The 17,379-nt window shown below is 39.4% G+C and overlaps 1 protein-coding gene and 1 long non-coding RNA gene across 3 annotated transcripts in view; one reads left to right on the top strand and one right to left on the bottom strand.

Annotated features, from left to right (window-relative positions):
• The window catches only part of zranb3 (zinc finger, RAN-binding domain containing 3), a 64,892-nt gene that overhangs the window by 46,769 nt on the left and 744 nt on the right, over positions 1-17,379 (bottom strand). Inside the window, exons 2-9 of one of the 2 annotated variants that reach the window (XR_003675377.1) lie at positions 16,809-16,976; positions 11,433-11,451; positions 11,161-11,339; positions 9,019-9,250; positions 7,041-7,126; positions 5,147-5,318; positions 685-852; positions 448-582 (exon numbers count right to left, since the gene is read on the bottom strand). Coding sequence is in view for 1 of the 2 variants with exons in the window: in XM_028464925.1 (XP_028320726.1) it covers positions 448-582; positions 5,147-5,318; positions 7,041-7,126; positions 9,019-9,250; positions 11,161-11,339; positions 11,433-11,451; positions 16,809-16,948 (963 nt within the window). In the remaining variant the exon portion in view is untranslated. The remainder of the gene's footprint in view (positions 1-447; positions 583-684; positions 853-5,146; positions 5,319-7,040; positions 7,127-9,018; positions 9,251-11,160; positions 11,340-11,432; positions 11,452-16,808; positions 16,977-17,379) is intronic. The other variant, XM_028464925.1, reaches the window with a different exon arrangement.
• LOC114475074 (uncharacterized) lies at positions 1,429-9,634 on the top strand. Its single transcript, XR_003675418.1, has 3 exons — positions 1,429-1,468; positions 8,922-8,925; positions 9,509-9,634. It is a non-coding gene; the product is annotated as an uncharacterized LOC114475074 (long non-coding RNA).

Below are 17,379 nucleotides of genomic sequence, written 5' to 3'. Positions count from 1 at the left end.
TTTAACCACATTCACCATTTGTCATGCTCATTTTCCCTACATTTTTAAAGTCCATTACCCACAATTTGCAACTTTTATCCAATTTCTGTGGTTTTTAAAATCCCCTTTCACCAGCAATAAATCGAAGGTGATCGGCGAGGAAACTGAAACTTTTTTTTAGTTAAGCTGCTCATAAAAAAGTATCCGTGTTACATCGTGTTGAACAGAGTTTTAAAAACAGGACGAACAATCAGAGGAATGGTCTGACACTTTAGTGGAATAGTGTCACATGTGACGGATCAATGGATGGTGATGAAAGATAACTGAGGGACTTGTTTCCTGTTATTAACTCTACAGTAGACGTTGCAATAATATGTAGAGCATCTGGGACTCGTTTTGTGGACAAGCTGGAGACAAACAGGGACTATTTGCAGCAGTGGAAGGATACACCTGCTCTCCACCGGTTACCTTAGCGACGGCCGTCTGCTTGTACATCTGCGTGACCAGGCCCATGACCTCAGAGAAGGGGTTGTCCACAGCAACGACCCCCGACCCCAAACTCTTCATCAGCCGCTCCCACTGGGCAAAGCTGGCCGAGGCTTCCTACGGGAAAGAACCAGAGCACGGAGACATCCTTTATTACTTTCTTTGGTGTGTTTCACGTATAAAGGGCAAAACAATTAATGTTGGTGCTGCGTGTCCTACTTTTACTGGAAGAAGAAGAAACAGAGAGAGAATGAGAGAGATGGAGAATTCCCTAGTCTGCACCGCCCCCCCTCCACTGGGCTGCTGTGGTAGTTGGGTCATGAGTATCGTCCAATTATAGCAGCCGTGTGACAAGTTGGGGTCGAAGATGGAGAAGCAGCGCGGCCGCTGCAATAAATCAAAGAGGCTCGGCGTTCTCTCAAGGTGATTGGAGAGTATTTAAGGAGAGAGCATATGTTTCCTCCTGCTCATAAACAACATGTAGGTTAGAATAACTCATCATTATTAGACACACGCAGCAAGACAGGAAGTAGCAGCGAGAGTCAACGCACCTATAAACTAGAAAGTGGCTTAGTAGTCAGGGTTTTTGGTGTTCTAAAAGCAGTGGTTCTGCAGGTTCCATCCATAAAGTCAGCAAAACGATGGCCAATTGTTCTATGAATCTGTGATAACCACATATTCATTCATCTGAATAATATCCACTGTTATCCAGGAACGTTTACTATTATTATAGTCATCTTAAAGACAGAAATCCTTGTTTTTAATCACAAATAAAATGGGTTAAAAGTGATCAAAATTGGTAGAAAATGGTCCAAAGTGTCAATATTGGCTGAAAAGTGGCAGAAAAAAGTAGGAACAATTAGTTTAAACTGGCAGATAATGGGCATGACAAACCACGAATGTGGTTAAATTAGCTAAAATAATCATGAAATATGGTGAAAAGAGGCAATAATGGGTCAACATATGTGATATTAGGTGGAAAAGTGGTAGAAAGGGTTTACAAGTGCTGAACATGTCTTTAAAGTGGAAAAAAATGTCCCAGAGACTGAGGTCCACCACTGTACCTGAAGGTGGTTGAACACAGACATGAACATTGAAGAAAATGGGATTTTTAAACCACTGAAATTGGTTAAAAGTTGCAAAATGTGGGTGATGGAATTTAAAAATGTCGGGAAAATTTGTTTAAACCAGCAAAATATGGGCATTAAAAAGTATGAATGTGGTTAAATTGGAAAAAAGAAGCATGAAATATGGTGAAAAGAGGCTAAAAGTGGCAATAATGGTTCAACATATGTGACAATGGGTGGAAAAGTGATGGAAAAGGTTTATAAGTGTCTTAAAAGTGAAAAAAATGTGCAGAAAAGGCATTGAAATGTGAGTAATATAGCAAAAATGCATTAAAAAGAGCAAAAAAATGGCAAGAAAAAGTGATGAAAATAGGTTAAAATATGGTGAGTTTGGTGTAGTTGCAGAAAAAAATTAAAAATAAGCAAAAATAGGCTAAAATTGTTCAAAAAATTATTTTAGTTTCTTGAGGAATCTGGCAACACGTCAAATTTACTTTCCCCACCCCCTTATTAGCATATGATGCTAACTAGTGACAGTAGTAAACACTGACACTAACTTAATAATGCTTGATTTCACTGAATTTTAGCAGAAACGTTTTTCCACACGTTTCAGTCTCAACACGTGAGAGTAAGACATGATAGTGACGTTTAGAAAACCATCAAACAGGGTCCATACGGTGGGCGGAGCCTACTCACACTGAGTGAACACGTCCTCTGTTCTTGAGTCAAAAATGAAAGGGGGTGTGTCGTTTTTTTCTTCGTCTTTTTTTTTCTTTTCTGATGCGACATGAAAGCTTTGCCGGAGTTAGCGACGCATTAGCATTTCAGTGGCTTCACAATGTCGTCAAAGTCAAGGACGTAGAAATGAATAAACAGGAGCACAAAGCTGCGTCTCGTCTATGGATGCGTCTCAGAGACAGTTTTAATTAAGAACTGTGCATTCATGCACTCTCTTTCTTTTTATTATTATCAATAATAATAATAACAATAATAATAATAATAATAACTAAGCACGACCTGTATTCGCAAGGTTGTCATTAGTGCTGCATTATTAGCCTCGGAGGAGTTTTAGGACAAAGGAGTTGCAGAAGAAAAATAATAATAAGAACTCCTACAATGACAATGTATTTGGCAATTTTCAATTGTTGATCCACTCCATCCAACCATGATATCCACCAATGGAAAAGGCCAGTGCTGACACGTAAAGGGCAGGAGGGGCATAAAAAGTATCTGGCTGTGGAAGATAAAAGCCATCATTACGGAGGAAAATGAGATTTATTTATATATTTATATATTTATCAGGCCTTGTTTGGAGGGAGATGATGCTCACTCAGCCTTTCATATTCATATTGTTGCAGTTTTTTTTCTCTCTGACCTTCCTTTAAAAAACGCCTCCGTTTAGCAGCGACGATGAAATACGGCAACGTTAGTTTCACTGTGAGCAAATAATTCATCTGATGAACAAACGTGACGACGGGAAACTCAACGCTTGGACAGAGAAACGCTAAAAAACTGGACTTTTTATTTCTTCTCCATCATTAAAGTGAGAGACTGATGTTGGATTCTTTAATCACGTCTTTTAGGGTTTTTCTTTGCTCTCTATACAAGAATCTCTGAATGTGTAGTTCAAAAAAAATAATACACAAATCAAAGTGAAATAAAAATGCATTTTATTCATGAAGTTATAATGAATCAGTCTAAAATCATATAATTAATGTGAAAGGGTCCAATTCCTTATTTTCAAAAGAAAGGAGGAAAAGTTACGCTTTTGTCAAGTTGAGGGGTTCTCAACCTTGGGGTTAGGACCCATTTGGGGTTGTGAGACACTGGGAGGGGGTCACCAGATGCCTTCAATAAACTAGGAAAAATTTTTAACAATTTTAGCCCATTTTTGCTTATTTTTACCCTATTTCTGAAACTACACCAAACTCCCCATATTATAACCTATTTTCGTCACTTTTTCTTGCCATATTTTTGCAACTTTTACCGCATTTTTGCAACATTACTCCTGTTTTTGACACTTTTAATACATTTTCCAGAAATTTGCAGCACTTATAAACCCTTTCCACCACTTTTCCACCTAATGTCACATATGTTGACCCATTATTGGGTCATATTTCATGCTTATTTTTTGCCAATTTACCCACATTCCCCATTTGTCATGCCCATTATTTGTCAGTTTAAACTAATTGTTCTAATATTGACACTTTGAACCCTTTTTATTACGTTTTCTGTCTGTTTTTGTCCACTCTAATTTGTCATTTTTAACCAATTTCTGTGGTTTTTAAACTCCATTTCACCCACTTTTCCACCATTTTTGGTCACTTTTAACTCATTTTACTTGTGATTAAAACAAGGATTTCCATCTTTAAGATGACTATATACTATAGAGGAAAGATAAGAGTCGTGCGAAGCTTTAAAGTCCAACTGAAGCCATACGTTCGTCTGAGGAAGTGTTCAGCACCACGGACAGCGCTCAGCACCGATACTACACACAGTTTCCAACTTTCTCAGCAGGTAAAGGTCAAATAATAATAACAGTGAATGAAATAGAATAGATTAGAGCTTTATTGACCAGATGGTCATCAACCTGAGGTAATGACCTCATCCTCAACTTCTCATTGGAGCAGAAACATCAGAAACAAACGAGCTACACACGAACAGAGAAACACGACGTGAACTTTTCCTCCGTGTTCTCTCACTGGAATAATTGGTGCCCATATGTAGAAACGGAGCCTGTATTTAGCCCTAATTACAGCGTCCCTTAACATTTAGGAGAATGGAGTAGAAAGCGCCTGCATCAGCACTTTTCCTTATTGTGTTGTCAGTCCGCAGAGCTTCATTAGAGCTGCTGCTGATATGATAGAAAACACTGGAACTCCAGCCTGAGATACGGATGGAGGTGGACTCAATGTGAGCTTATGGATGACACACACCCACACACACACACACACCTACACAGCCAACCTGACATTTACCATCCAGACACTGACTGTCATAGATCTATTCATAGTAGAGCCGCCTCTGCCTCCTTCATCAACCACTCACTCATCCTGTCCCTCCTCGTCCTCGCTGCTCATTAAAGATCACCTGGTAACCATAATCTGGACTAATGTAAAACACCAGCAGCTATAATCTAATCCCTGAGGTCTCACCACATATTTTTTTTTTTTTTACTTTTTAACAACTCTCTCTGCACTTTGTGCATTTTAAACTTTAGATTTTAGGACCTTCTGGAATATTCAAACAATAAAAAGCTTTCTTACCGATCTAAAATATGTGACTGCAGGTTTTTTTTGTATTTTCATGAGATTTGCCAGTTGCCATTTTTCAAATGACCACTCCTCCGTTAATGCTCATTGAATCGGGCTGTAATTTGACATGGATATTCTATGAGCGGATGTCAGGAGCCTCGGTAGAACCAAGTCATTTGACTGAATTCTCGGGAACGTGGTACGTGCTATTCAGCGCGGAGACGTTCCGTTTTGCCTATTTTTTTTTTGACATTTTTGCACAATTGTAGACTCTGCATATATTACTAAACTTGTATTGATTTAAAGTGTCATGAATTTGTAATGAATGTGACGTGTGTGTGTGTGTGTGTGTGTGTGTACCTTTGCAGCCTCCTTGGGCAGGTCGAAGGGGATTCTCTGACGGACTTTCGGGGGCAGCTGAGGAAGAACGTCAGCTTTGAGGCGTCGGATCATGAAGCGACTGAGACGCTGGTGCAGCTCGTCCAGGTTTGACGCCCCACGACAGTCCCACTGTCTACGGGAACCAAAGTACCTGAAAACACAAGGAAAGGACTCGGACGTTTCTAATGCAAACACATGTTGGAGAACACGTTAATTTAAATGACCGTAACTCTGCTAATATTTGCTCAATCGGAGAAATTCCACCAGTTTTTTCAAGGACAGCTTGTTATGTAATTTTATAATAAAGGTGATTGACTTCAGTCATTTTTCAAAGTCTTTGTTACATAGATAAGAATACTAACTTATTTATCTACTATATTGTATTTTTGCCGTTACAAGGTAGATTCAAGACAACGTCAAGTACTTTTTTAGTATGAAGATGTCGTCCCAAGTGTCTTTTCTTAAATCTAACAATGGTCACCCAAGTGTAAGTGAGATGAGGAAACAGTTAAAGGTGTTTTTCTGTAGAGCAGCAGAAACATTCAGTAAAATGGTTCATGGAGGAGGAGAAGAAGAAGAAGAAGAAGAAGAAAAGAAGAAAACTTGAGGAACTTTAGTGTTTATCAGCCAAATGGCTGCTCACACAAAGCCTGGGAATCAGCCATGTTGGCGCTGAGCTGGGACGCATTTAACTCAACTAGAGTCTGGCTCTGTATCACTGAGTCACTAGTGTTTAAGGATGGAGGAGGAAGTTACTGCTAACGCTGCTGCTGAGTGTGTGTGTGTGTGTAGCCACTTCAGGATCTATTACACACAGACTGGTACCAGTGGCTCTGAGCCCACCGTGGACCGTGGAGCGAGTCGCCCACTTTGATTTACATCCAAAATAGACTCCAACACAGTGCGTTTGATGCGTTTGTTCACACATGTAAAGATGGCGTCTCTGCCAACCCACAGCCCGGTGGTGTTTAACGCTTGGCTGTAGAGAAGGTTCTGGCTACGACAACAAAACCCAGTGACTCTATTCCACTACACACTCAGGTACCAGCCCACCTGGTCCCAGCAGACCCAATTAAACTATGAGATACCGTGGACAGAGCTGAGCTACAAATAAAGAGCATATGTTCACGTCCTGGTCCTGTAACCATCAGTGGTGCTAATATATTAGCTCACCTGTAGTGGTGCTATTATATTGGCTGACCTGTAGTAATGCTATTATAGTAGCTCACCTGTAGTAATGCTAATATATTAGCTCACCTGTAGTAATGCTAATATATTAGCTCACCTGTAGTAATGCTAATATATTAGCTCACCTGTAGTAATGCTAATATATTAGCTCACCTGTAGTAATGCTAATATATTAGCTCACCTGTAGTAATGCTAATATAGTAGCTCACCTGTAGTAATGCTAATATATTAGCTCACCTGTAGTAATGCTAATATATTAGCTCACCTGTAGTAATGCTAATATATTAGCTCACCTGTAGTAATGCTAATATATTAGCTCACCTGTAGTAATGCTAATATATTAGCTCACCTGTAGTAATGCTAATATATTAGCTCACCTGTAGTAATGCTAATATATTAGCTCACCTGTATTAATGCTAATATATTAGCTCACCTGTAGTAATGCTAATATATTAGCTCACCTGTAGTAATGCTAATATATTAGCTCACCTGTAGTAATGCTAATATATTAGCTCACCTGTAGTAATGCTAATATATTAGCTCACCTGTAGTAATGCTAATATATTAGCTCACCTGTAGTAATGCTAATATATTAGCTCACCTGTATTAATGCTATTATATTAGCTCACATGTAGTAATGTTAATATATTAGCTCACCTGTCGTGGTGCTAATATATTAGCTTACCTGTAGTGGGCGTTGCAGTATTTAGTGGCGTAGTCGCTCCACGTCCCAAAGCTCTTCGGATAAAGAGCCTCGATTTGCATAAAGAGCTGAAAAATAAAGAGATTATAATAAAATGACATGGAAATAAAATGTGAACATTTCTTAAAAAGATTAAGACCATTATTAATCTCTACTAGTATTTAATTTAGGGTTACTAGTTAGCATCATATGCTAGCAACAGTCTACTAGTACTACTTGTGAGATCATTGAAGTCTACTATTACTAATAAATCAAAACTCATGACATTTCAAGATATTATTTATCATAAAATAACACAAATAATGTGCAAAGCTAAAATAAATGTGTTAAAAAATACAACATACAATACAGACCAGTTTAATCTATGGTGTTCCACAGATTATACAGTATGAGGTCATTTGTCATTCCCTAGTTTACACTTGGTATCTAAACTATGTAAACATGTGCAGTAAAACAAAGATGTAATGTCTGTTCTTGGGATTAAATTACAGAATAATGTTGATACAAAAATAAAAAATGAGCGACAATATATTTTAGAAAGTTATGTTTTTGGTATTATCTGTAAAAGGTGACTCCAATATACTTTATGGAATGTTTACATGTCTTTTTTTTGTGACAACAGGAGGTCATTGTTGGCGTTTGCGTCACTTCAACACTTTAATCTTTAGTTATCATCACCGTGGTGATGGTGAATAAACAGCTGTAGCTCTGCCTCAGTGGTTATAATAGGTGTTGTTATAGTAGGTGGGAGGAGTTAGCGATGAAGGCAGGATGCGAGCATGTGACCACCTCTGCTTCTCCTATAACTCACGCTGAATTAATAATTATGTGGCTGTGTTTCATCACTTCATTATCACCACCGTGGGGGCGGGGCCATCGATGGTGTGACCTCACACTGTGATGATGTGTAGACACTGTCGGCACTGTTACATATTTAATTACTGACACATCAAACAAGGAGTTTGCATGTTCTGCCTTAATAACGTTCCTCATATTGAACTGTATCACTCGCTTCCTCATTTTCAAAATAAAGGTTTACGATGGTAAGCTTTCAAATAAAACTCAGGCTTTATTTTCATACAAAATTACATCAAAGATTACATTTGTGTACATTTTCCAGCTGTTAATTTTTTTTTTAAACTGGCTTTCCTGTACTGGAGGGAGAAAAACATCATCATCATCATCATCATCACAGGATTTTTCCTGCTTTGAATTCAATTTCAAGCTCTAATTCTGGCTCATTTTCTCACAAATATTGAGCTTCAAAGGGACGCGTTTTTCCAAAGGGCCAGATTTGGCCCCCGGGCCTTTAGTTTGACACATGTGCTTTACACAAAGTAGTCCCTTTTTCAAAAGTTAATAAAATGAAAATGGTGCGTAATAATAAAGTGTTTTATTAGACATAGATCTACTAATAAGGACATTTAAAAGGTTTTAGGACATGTTTGGAGGAACCTTTCTAACTCTGCAGTGATGGAACGCCGCTGCTACTGCAGCCTCACACACAGTAAAGTGATGTAATAAATCACAGAGCTGTTCTCCATGTGAACATCCCGTCCTATTGTCTCTAAACTCCTCCCCCCTCCCTCCGTCTGCTCCTTTTTATTACTCCTCTCGTTTATTGCGGCGCTGCTGCCGTGTCTCTTCATATCAACCTTTGTAAATGAAGTTTTTTTTTTTTGCTACAAAGGTTATTGAAATAAGACCAACGGGATCCTGGAGGATAAGTGATGCGGGAGCGAGTTAATTGGCTTTCTGAGTGTTGGATGAGAGCGGTTACCATGGCGACCTCACCTGTTCCTGCCCACTGATCTCTCACTTTGTTTTTTTTAGTAAAAACACAAATGTCCACGTCATGTGGAGCGATGTGAAAACAGCTTACTGAGCTCCATCCTGCATCCTCACCCTCTCACGAGACGTCATTAAAACCTCATTTAATTACATTTTATTACTTTATTACCTCCTCAGGACGGCCCAGGGCAGGCGTGCCCGTGAGCAGCACGGCCCGCGTAGCGCCCTGGATCAGAGGGAGGAGGATCTTAGTCCGAGCCGCGTTCCTGGACTTGAGGTAGTGGGACTCGTCCACCACGACCACCGCGAACCGTCGTCTGTTCAGAGCCTGGATGAGGGCGTGGGCGTCTGTGGTGAGGAGGCCGTACCCCAACACTGTCACCTGACTGCTGTTGATGGAGCTGTAGGGATGGAGATTAGATGGAATATTATGTAGACACAGAACAAATAAAGCAGTGGTTCTCAAGGTGAAGGTGGTTGAACACTAAGACATGAACATTCAAAAACCACAAAAATTGGTTAAAAGTTGCAAATTGTGGTAATGGAATTTATAAATGGAGGGAAAAATAGTTTAAACTAGCATTCAAAATCGTGAATGTGGTGAAAAAGAGGTTAAAAGTGACAATCATGGGTCAACATATGTGATAATAGGTGGAAAGGATAAAAATGTCTTGGAAGTATTAAAAAAATTTGCAGAAAACGCATTGAAATGTGATGCAAAAGTGTCAGAAATGGGAGTAATGTAGCACAAACGCATTAAAAGGAGCAAAAATATGGCAAGAAAACTTGGTGAAAATAGGTGTTTGGTAGGGAATATCTACTTAATTAAAGGAAACATTATGTAATAATTTAGGGAAAATTGAGGGATTTTGAGTTTTTTCCAACAGTGTAACATTAAAATTGACTAAAAGCATCAGGAAAAGTGTGAGAACCTCATGTTTTCTCTGTCATTTTTTTTCACATTCTCCTGGGGACCGAATTGGATGTTCCAAAAGGGCCGAGTTTGGCCCCCGGGCCTTGAGTTTGACACGTGTGCGTTAGAGAATGTTTATGTAATAAACAAAATTTTAAACTCTGAATACTTTCACGTTCCTAATTTAGGAAGAGAGAAATGTACAACACTCAGACGTTGGAGATGTTTGTGCTTTCACGCACACGCACACGCACACGCACACGCACACGCGCACACACACACACACACACACACACACACACACACACACACACACACACACACACACACACACACACACACACACACACACACACACACACACACACACACACGATAAGACGACAGGAGAAGAGGCGCTGCATAATTCTCCATCACTCATTAACACTTCCAGTTCAAGGACACCTTTTTCCCACGAGGCGTTCAGGCGTCCTCCACCTCGTCTGTGATGTGAGGTGTCGACTTCATTTCTTTTTTTTTTTTTCCCACAGACACAAAGTTAGTTTCATTCCACAGGAAGTGAAGTGGAGTGTGGTAAAGTTTAATATCAGGAGGTGGATGTGATTGGTCCGTCACACCTGACACACACTGACATTAATAATATATCACATGTCCATCATCACAGTCTCACAGCACCAGCACCTCCTCCTCTGACAGGAACACAAACTAAACATCCTAAAGCACTGGTTCACAAACTTCTTTTAAATCACAACCTCATTTTATAGGCCGTGTTACTGCACTCAAAACGCACGCACTTTGTTCTTGTTGTTGTGTACACGAGCTAAAATCACTACTGCTCTGTTAATCGTGAACAAATGGGGCTGAAATTTGGGAGGTATGATCTATGGATGTGTATCCATTTATTTTATATTTTATTTTATTTATTTATTCAAAACAAACAGCTTTTATTTTTTCTTAAACACAGAACGTTGGACGTATATTTTTGTATCTTTTACCGCTTTTTGGTGGTTTTTTTTTTACATAATTTTGCGTATTTCTGTCATGTATTTTTTTTGGAGTCATAACGTATATTTTCTGTTCTTGTCTTGTATATAATTGTTGTAATTTTGTCCCTTTTTTGTTTCTTACAGTCATTTTGTTTAGTACATTTTTGTCATTTTGTCTATTTTTGTCGCATTTTGTATTTTTGTTGTCAATTTATATAATTTTGGTCACTTAATGTTTTTTTTCTGTAATTTTGTTTTTTTTTTACCATTTTGTGCATTTCTGTTGTCATTTTTGAACTTTTGTCTTCATTTTGTATGTTTTTTTAAATAATTTTGTGTATATTTTTGTCTCTTTCTGTCATTTTGTCTGTTTCTGTGAGCGTGAGGAACGTGAGGAACGTGAGGAACCTACATGGTGTCAGTCTTGCTCTCCACCAGGTTGATATCTCCAGGCTGCAGCTCAGGAACCCAGCGCTCCAGCTCCTCAATCCACGGGTATTTAAGAGACGAGGGCGTCACCACCAGCAGAGGCCACTCCCCCCTGTAGGCACACGCCACCGCTATGGCCTGGACCGTCTTACCCAGACCCATCTGGACCAGAACACAGCGTTAGACAGAGTAATACACGTCAATATGGGAATAAAGTGTGTGCGTGTGTGTGTGTGTGTGTGTGTGTGTGCTCACCTCATCAGCAATCATACACCTGTAAAACACAAGAGGAGGAGACACATTTAGAACTAAAGCTCATCTATTATTACAGAATTATTAAGTCATGACTCCATGGAGACACTTTGTCACATTTAAAGAGTTTTAAAGCAAAACTTTGTCAGAAATTCATTAATTAACACTTTTTCTTGCCATATTTTTGCTCCTTTTAATGCGTTTTTTGCTGTACTATTATGAGCTTTTTTAAGATATGGCTGTATTCTCATGAAATTACAACTATTCTCAAAATATCAAGACTTTAATCTAATAAAATTATGACTTTAATCGCGTGGTATTCAAATTTATTTTTATTTTAATGTGGCCCTAATACACCGTTGTATAATTGTAAAAAATATATATATAATTTTATTTGTAATTGAGAAAAAATGCCAGTTACTGTAATCGTAATTGAGTTGTAATTGAAATTGTAATTTTAAAATGTAATTGAGCCGAACCGTGACTACAACCATGATCTGTCAGTGCTTATTTAGCAAATCACTGTGTGATGTTGAGCTAACCAATGGTAAATGTCAGGATGTGATGAACTACTGGTGTGTGTGTGTGTGTGTGTGTGTGTGTGTGTGTTCACAGTGGCTAAATAAAGTTTCCTTTTATAACGACTCGTATCTTTCTAAAAGTTGGAGGTGAGCAGAACAAAAAGCCTCGTCAGCACAAGTGGAGGCAGTTTTATTTTTAACTCCCTCCACACGAACAAACTGTGAACCCATGATGGACTCACACTTCGGTTCACACGCAGCTCCTAACATTTTAACATTTTACCGTTTTACCATCCCTGGGCGCCACGGCAACGCCAGCGCATGAAGCGCTGAGCGTCGGCACACACAGGTCAAAGGTCAAAGCCATCACATCATCAGAACCAGTTCTCCTGACACGTTGGGGCGTGTGGGTTCCAGAGATAACGTTAGCAACAGCGGCGCTAGCACGCAATGCTAGCACTGAGCTTATTTAAAGCAGGATGATTAATGTGCACCCCATCAGTCTGTGTGTGTGTGTGTGTGTGTGTGTGTGTGACGTGCACTTCCTTTGTTGGCTCGTGTACGCCAAGGTGCGCACACACACACACACACACACACACACACACACACACACACACACACACACACACACACACACACACACACACACACACACACACACACACACACACACACACACACACACACACACACACACACACACACACACACACACACACACACACACACACACACACACGGCAATTAGAGGAAGAAGCAGCAGCAGTAGTAAGGTGCACATTAATCATGTTTCCTCAGCAAGGAATAATGAACCTGTGTGCGTGTGTGTGTGTGTGTGTGTGTGTGTGAGGAGGAAGAAAAGGTCAGGACAATGGGCCCGGGCCTGATCTGGTTCCATTGGATCCACTGGGACGCTGTGAGCTGAGGAAGACTGACAGCACCTCATTGTTCCTCTACAAAGGAAACAGACAGTGAACGACCGACTGTCTGTTACCATAGAGAGAGAAAATACACACTGCTCTAACTCATTAACAATCATCATCACTTACAGTGCCTTCCTGTACTCAACTAATAATTAATTACATTTATTTATTTTAATTTTTTTAAATAATTTTCCCTTTTGTTCTCTCTCTTCCTTTTTAAAACTGCACAATTGCAATTAATTAAAATAATGACGTGATTGAATTGTAATTCATTTATTCAGAAATTTTACTTTGATCTACTGACCTGTTACGACTGTCAACTGCCAGTCGTCATCAGAGGCATCTGCTGATCGCTTTGATGTTAGTTCATTTTTATCTTCTTTTTGAATAATATGTTAAGGTTTAATTTATTCCAACAACTGTAATTTAACTTCAGTAATTGAGAACGTAATTGTACGACGACGTAATAGGGCCCCATCAAAGTCAAAATAAAAAATTTAAGTAAAAGTCGTAATATTTCAAGATCAAAGATTTTTACTACAACTTTCATCCTGAAATATTACAACTTAAATCTTGCAGCGCTCATATTTATTTTTACTTGTGGCCATAAAACACCAGAGTGTAATTGTAATTGACTTTCAGGGGAAAAATAATTATTACAACTTTAATTGTAATTGGAAAAAAATGCCAGTCACTGTAATAATATTTGAGTTGTAATTTAACGTGCATAATTGAAATCATAATTGTAATTTTAAAAGTCCAACCCTGCTGCACACTGCTATCCATCAGTTTTATTTAGTTTTATTTGCACTTTTGTTTACAGAAACAGTGACTTCGTTCCCAAACACGTAGAGAAATGTGTTTTTGAAAGCAGTGTGTGTGTGTGTGTGTGTGTGTGTGTGTGTGCGTGCGTGTGTGTGGGGGGACAGCAGGAGACGTGTTAGATTAACTCAGCGTGAACATTTCCACTCACCATCACTAACTTCCGGCCTTTAATAGGGACGGTATGTTTCCACCATGTAAAGACTGATATTGTGAGAGGGACAAACGTGTCATAAATACATAAATACACCACCACGCCTGCTGAGAGCTGCTGGATATCGCACACGCACGCACGCATGCACGCACGCATGCACGCACGCATGCACGCACGCACGCACGCACGTGGAAAAAATGTGCAGAAAAGGCATTGAAATGTGATGTAGAAGTGTCAAAAATGGGAGAAATGTAGAAAAAATGTATTAAAAAGAGCAAAAATATGGCAAGAAAAAGTAATAAAAATGGTTCAAATATGGCGAGTTTGGTGTAGTTGCAGAAAAAGGGTAAAAATAAGCAAAAATGGTCTGAAATTGTTGGGAAAATATTCTGTTTCTTGAACTAAAAAGAATCAGGAAGTAAAGAACCAGATGGTAAAAGGCTAAAAGTGTTTGATTAACACTGTTTCTTAATTAAAGATACATAAGAACTTTAAATACCCACTTAATTTCATATTTATAAAGTCTTATTATATTACAGATGCACTCTGGGTAGTAAATAATAGATGTTTTGTATCAGATTAAATCAATACGTGCTGTGTTTTTATTGCCTGGATGTTCAGCTCTATTAAGCTCCGCCCACTACATCACTAGTGGCTGGTCGTGAGCTTCTGAAGCTAAAAAGAATAAAAACATGGCAACAGTGAGATTTAAAGGATAAAATCCACCCACATCCTCCCCCGCTGTCATCAATCTGACTGATTACGTCTCTCTGTTCTGATTGGACGCCCTCGTTCACTCATGTGGAAGGAAGTAGTTTATGTGATCCTGTTATGAAATAAAACTCTTCTTCTACCATTCCGGAACCTAAACCATACTTATATCTCTCCTGTCCACACCGTGCACTCCTGACCCACCCATGCATCAAAGCACTGTTCCACCAATCAATGAGCCCTGCTCCCAGGGAGCCCTCTGATTGGCTCCCTCTGAGCTGACCTTCAGGAGAACGTGTAACGTCCATCGAGCGTCAGAGGAAGGAGTAGAGAAGTGTGTGAGTCTTTTAGAGAAACACTGGTGACCTCAGGATGATCCTTTACAGCACAACTAACGTCCAAAGCCGCCGTTTGCATCGTTTATTTACACTTTATTCACACGCTTTTATCCACTGCAACACGTCACCATCAGACTTCAGTTTAAAAATGGGTCACTACATGTTGTTTCAACTAACATCCCAAACACTTCAGTCTCAAAAACAAGTTGGGGTGAACTACGGCTGGGCCCGCAGAACGCCTACACGCCGAATAGCACGTACCACGTTCCTGAGAATTCAGTCAAATGACTCAGTTCCACCAAGTAAAAAAATGTCTCCAAGATGCTCTTGACATCCGCTCATAGAGCGTCCATGTAAAATTACAGCCCGATTCAATGAGCATTAATGGAGGAGTAGTCATTTGAAAAATGGGGTCCCCTGGCACCCCCGTGGCACATACAGAGTAATGGGCCCCATTCATATACTGGTATGTGTCAATTATTTGACACCAACGGTCGCAATATTTCACTCACAAATAAATGAGAAATCAACTTTAATGGAAATTGCCCAAAAAGGGGGGGTGTCGGGCCTCAAATGGAAATATGTGAGTCATAATCATGATCTACGTTGAATTACCTTTGAAACGATATATTACACGACTATGTTCTCATAAATTTGGAAAAGACCAGAAATGGGGGGGGTCCCCAAGAAAAAACAGGCTCCGAGCTTCGATGCGTACACATCCATAGAGTATAGCAACCACAAATCAGCTTGATCCGTTCACGAATAACAGAGGAGTCACGATTTTTTCCAGGACATCCGACACATTCATGTTTCCGGTGCCATGCTGGGGTCGTGACCCACTGACGTACCGTCTCAGATTGTTTCCATTGCATGTATAAAGATAAGATGTTCATTCCGTCGTGTCTGTGTGAGCGAGAGCCACCAAACCTTCAAACTTCCTCTTTTTTCGTCTTCATCACGTTCTAAAGGAGCTGCTGTTTGATCAGCGTTCTCCTGCAGGATTCATATGGATATCCAATGGGAAGCTTGTTTTGGGGTAAACAAAGTAATGTTTGGGTTGTGTTTGATGAGCTCTTCATTAGACTCCCTATCCTCAGTAACCACATGGCTACAGACTCTACAAAGCACGTTTGAAGCTGGAATGTGAAACTTTTAAAAAGTGGAATAAACATATGCTTTAGTTGGCAAACACAGGTGATTTTAACACTTTTTTACACTTTTAATACTGGCATTCATCCATTTTTTAATAATTAAACCAATAATCTCTAGCAATATGATGCATTAGAGATCAGGGGTTCTCAAACTTGGAGTCAGAACAACATTTGGGGTCACGAGACACTCAGAGGGGGTCGCCAGATGCCTTAAAAAAAAACTAAAAAACAATTTTTTTTACAATTTGAGCCCCTTTTCTCTTATGTTTAATCTTTTTCTGCAACTACACCAAACCCACGATATTCTAACCTATTTTAATCATTTTTTTGCCATATTTTTGCTACTTTTAATGCATTTTTGCTACATTAATCCCATTTCTGACACTTCTACATCACATTTTTCCCACTTTCAAGACATTTTCTGCACTTATAAACGCTTTTCCACCACTTTTCCACCTAATGTCACATATATTGACTCATTATTATCACTTTTAACCTCTTTTCACCACATTCATTTTTGCCAATTTAACCACATCCATGATTTTTATGCCCATATTTTGCCAGTTTAAACTAACTTTTGAAATTAGCCACAATTTGCAACTTTTAACCAATTTCTGTTGTTTTTAAAATCCCATTTCAACACCTTTTCTACTATTTTTGGTCACTTTTGAACCTATTTTATTTCACTAACTAGTTGTTCATATTGGGTGTATATATTCAGTATGTGTGTGTGTGTGTGTGTGTGTTTGGACCCACCGTCCATCCTTAGACAGGGCGAACTCCACCCCCTCTCGTTGGAACGGCATCAGGCGCTGCAGGAGCCTGTGAGGAAGGCGTGACAGTTGCCGAGACCATCTTGTCTCACAGCGAGACGTCTGTGGACCGTCGTCATCCATTTCCACTGCTTTCCTGCTCAGTCAGCGGCTGTGGAATTAATACCGGCAAAAAGACGGGAAAATTACGTTGACGTTGGCAAAATGTGAGCTCACATCTGCTACACAATGTGTGTGAGTGTTCCTCACCGAGTGGACAATGAAACGCACATTAATCATTGCAGCAGCTCTCAGTGTTATTACTATTATTAGAGAGTCGGAATGTCTGTTTCACACACGCAGAACAACCTTTTGTTTCCCTTTGGATAAATAAGCACACAGGATCAGCCCTCGGTCTAATTTTGTGCTGCACAAATACACGAAATGACTCGTAAAACACCAACAACAAAAAAATGCACAAAAAATACACAAAATCACAGAAAAATGTGCAAAACATTACAGTGGCAATATATATATATATATATATATACAAAATTACAGAAAAATGCACAAAA

Source organism: Gouania willdenowi, chromosome 2, assembly GCF_900634775.1.
Source record: "Gouania willdenowi chromosome 2, fGouWil2.1, whole genome shotgun sequence".
NCBI lineage: Eukaryota > Metazoa > Chordata > Actinopteri > Blenniiformes > Gobiesocidae > Gouania > Gouania willdenowi.
Note: the sequence above shows the minus strand (reverse complement) of the source record. Positions and strands in the feature narration are given on the sequence as shown.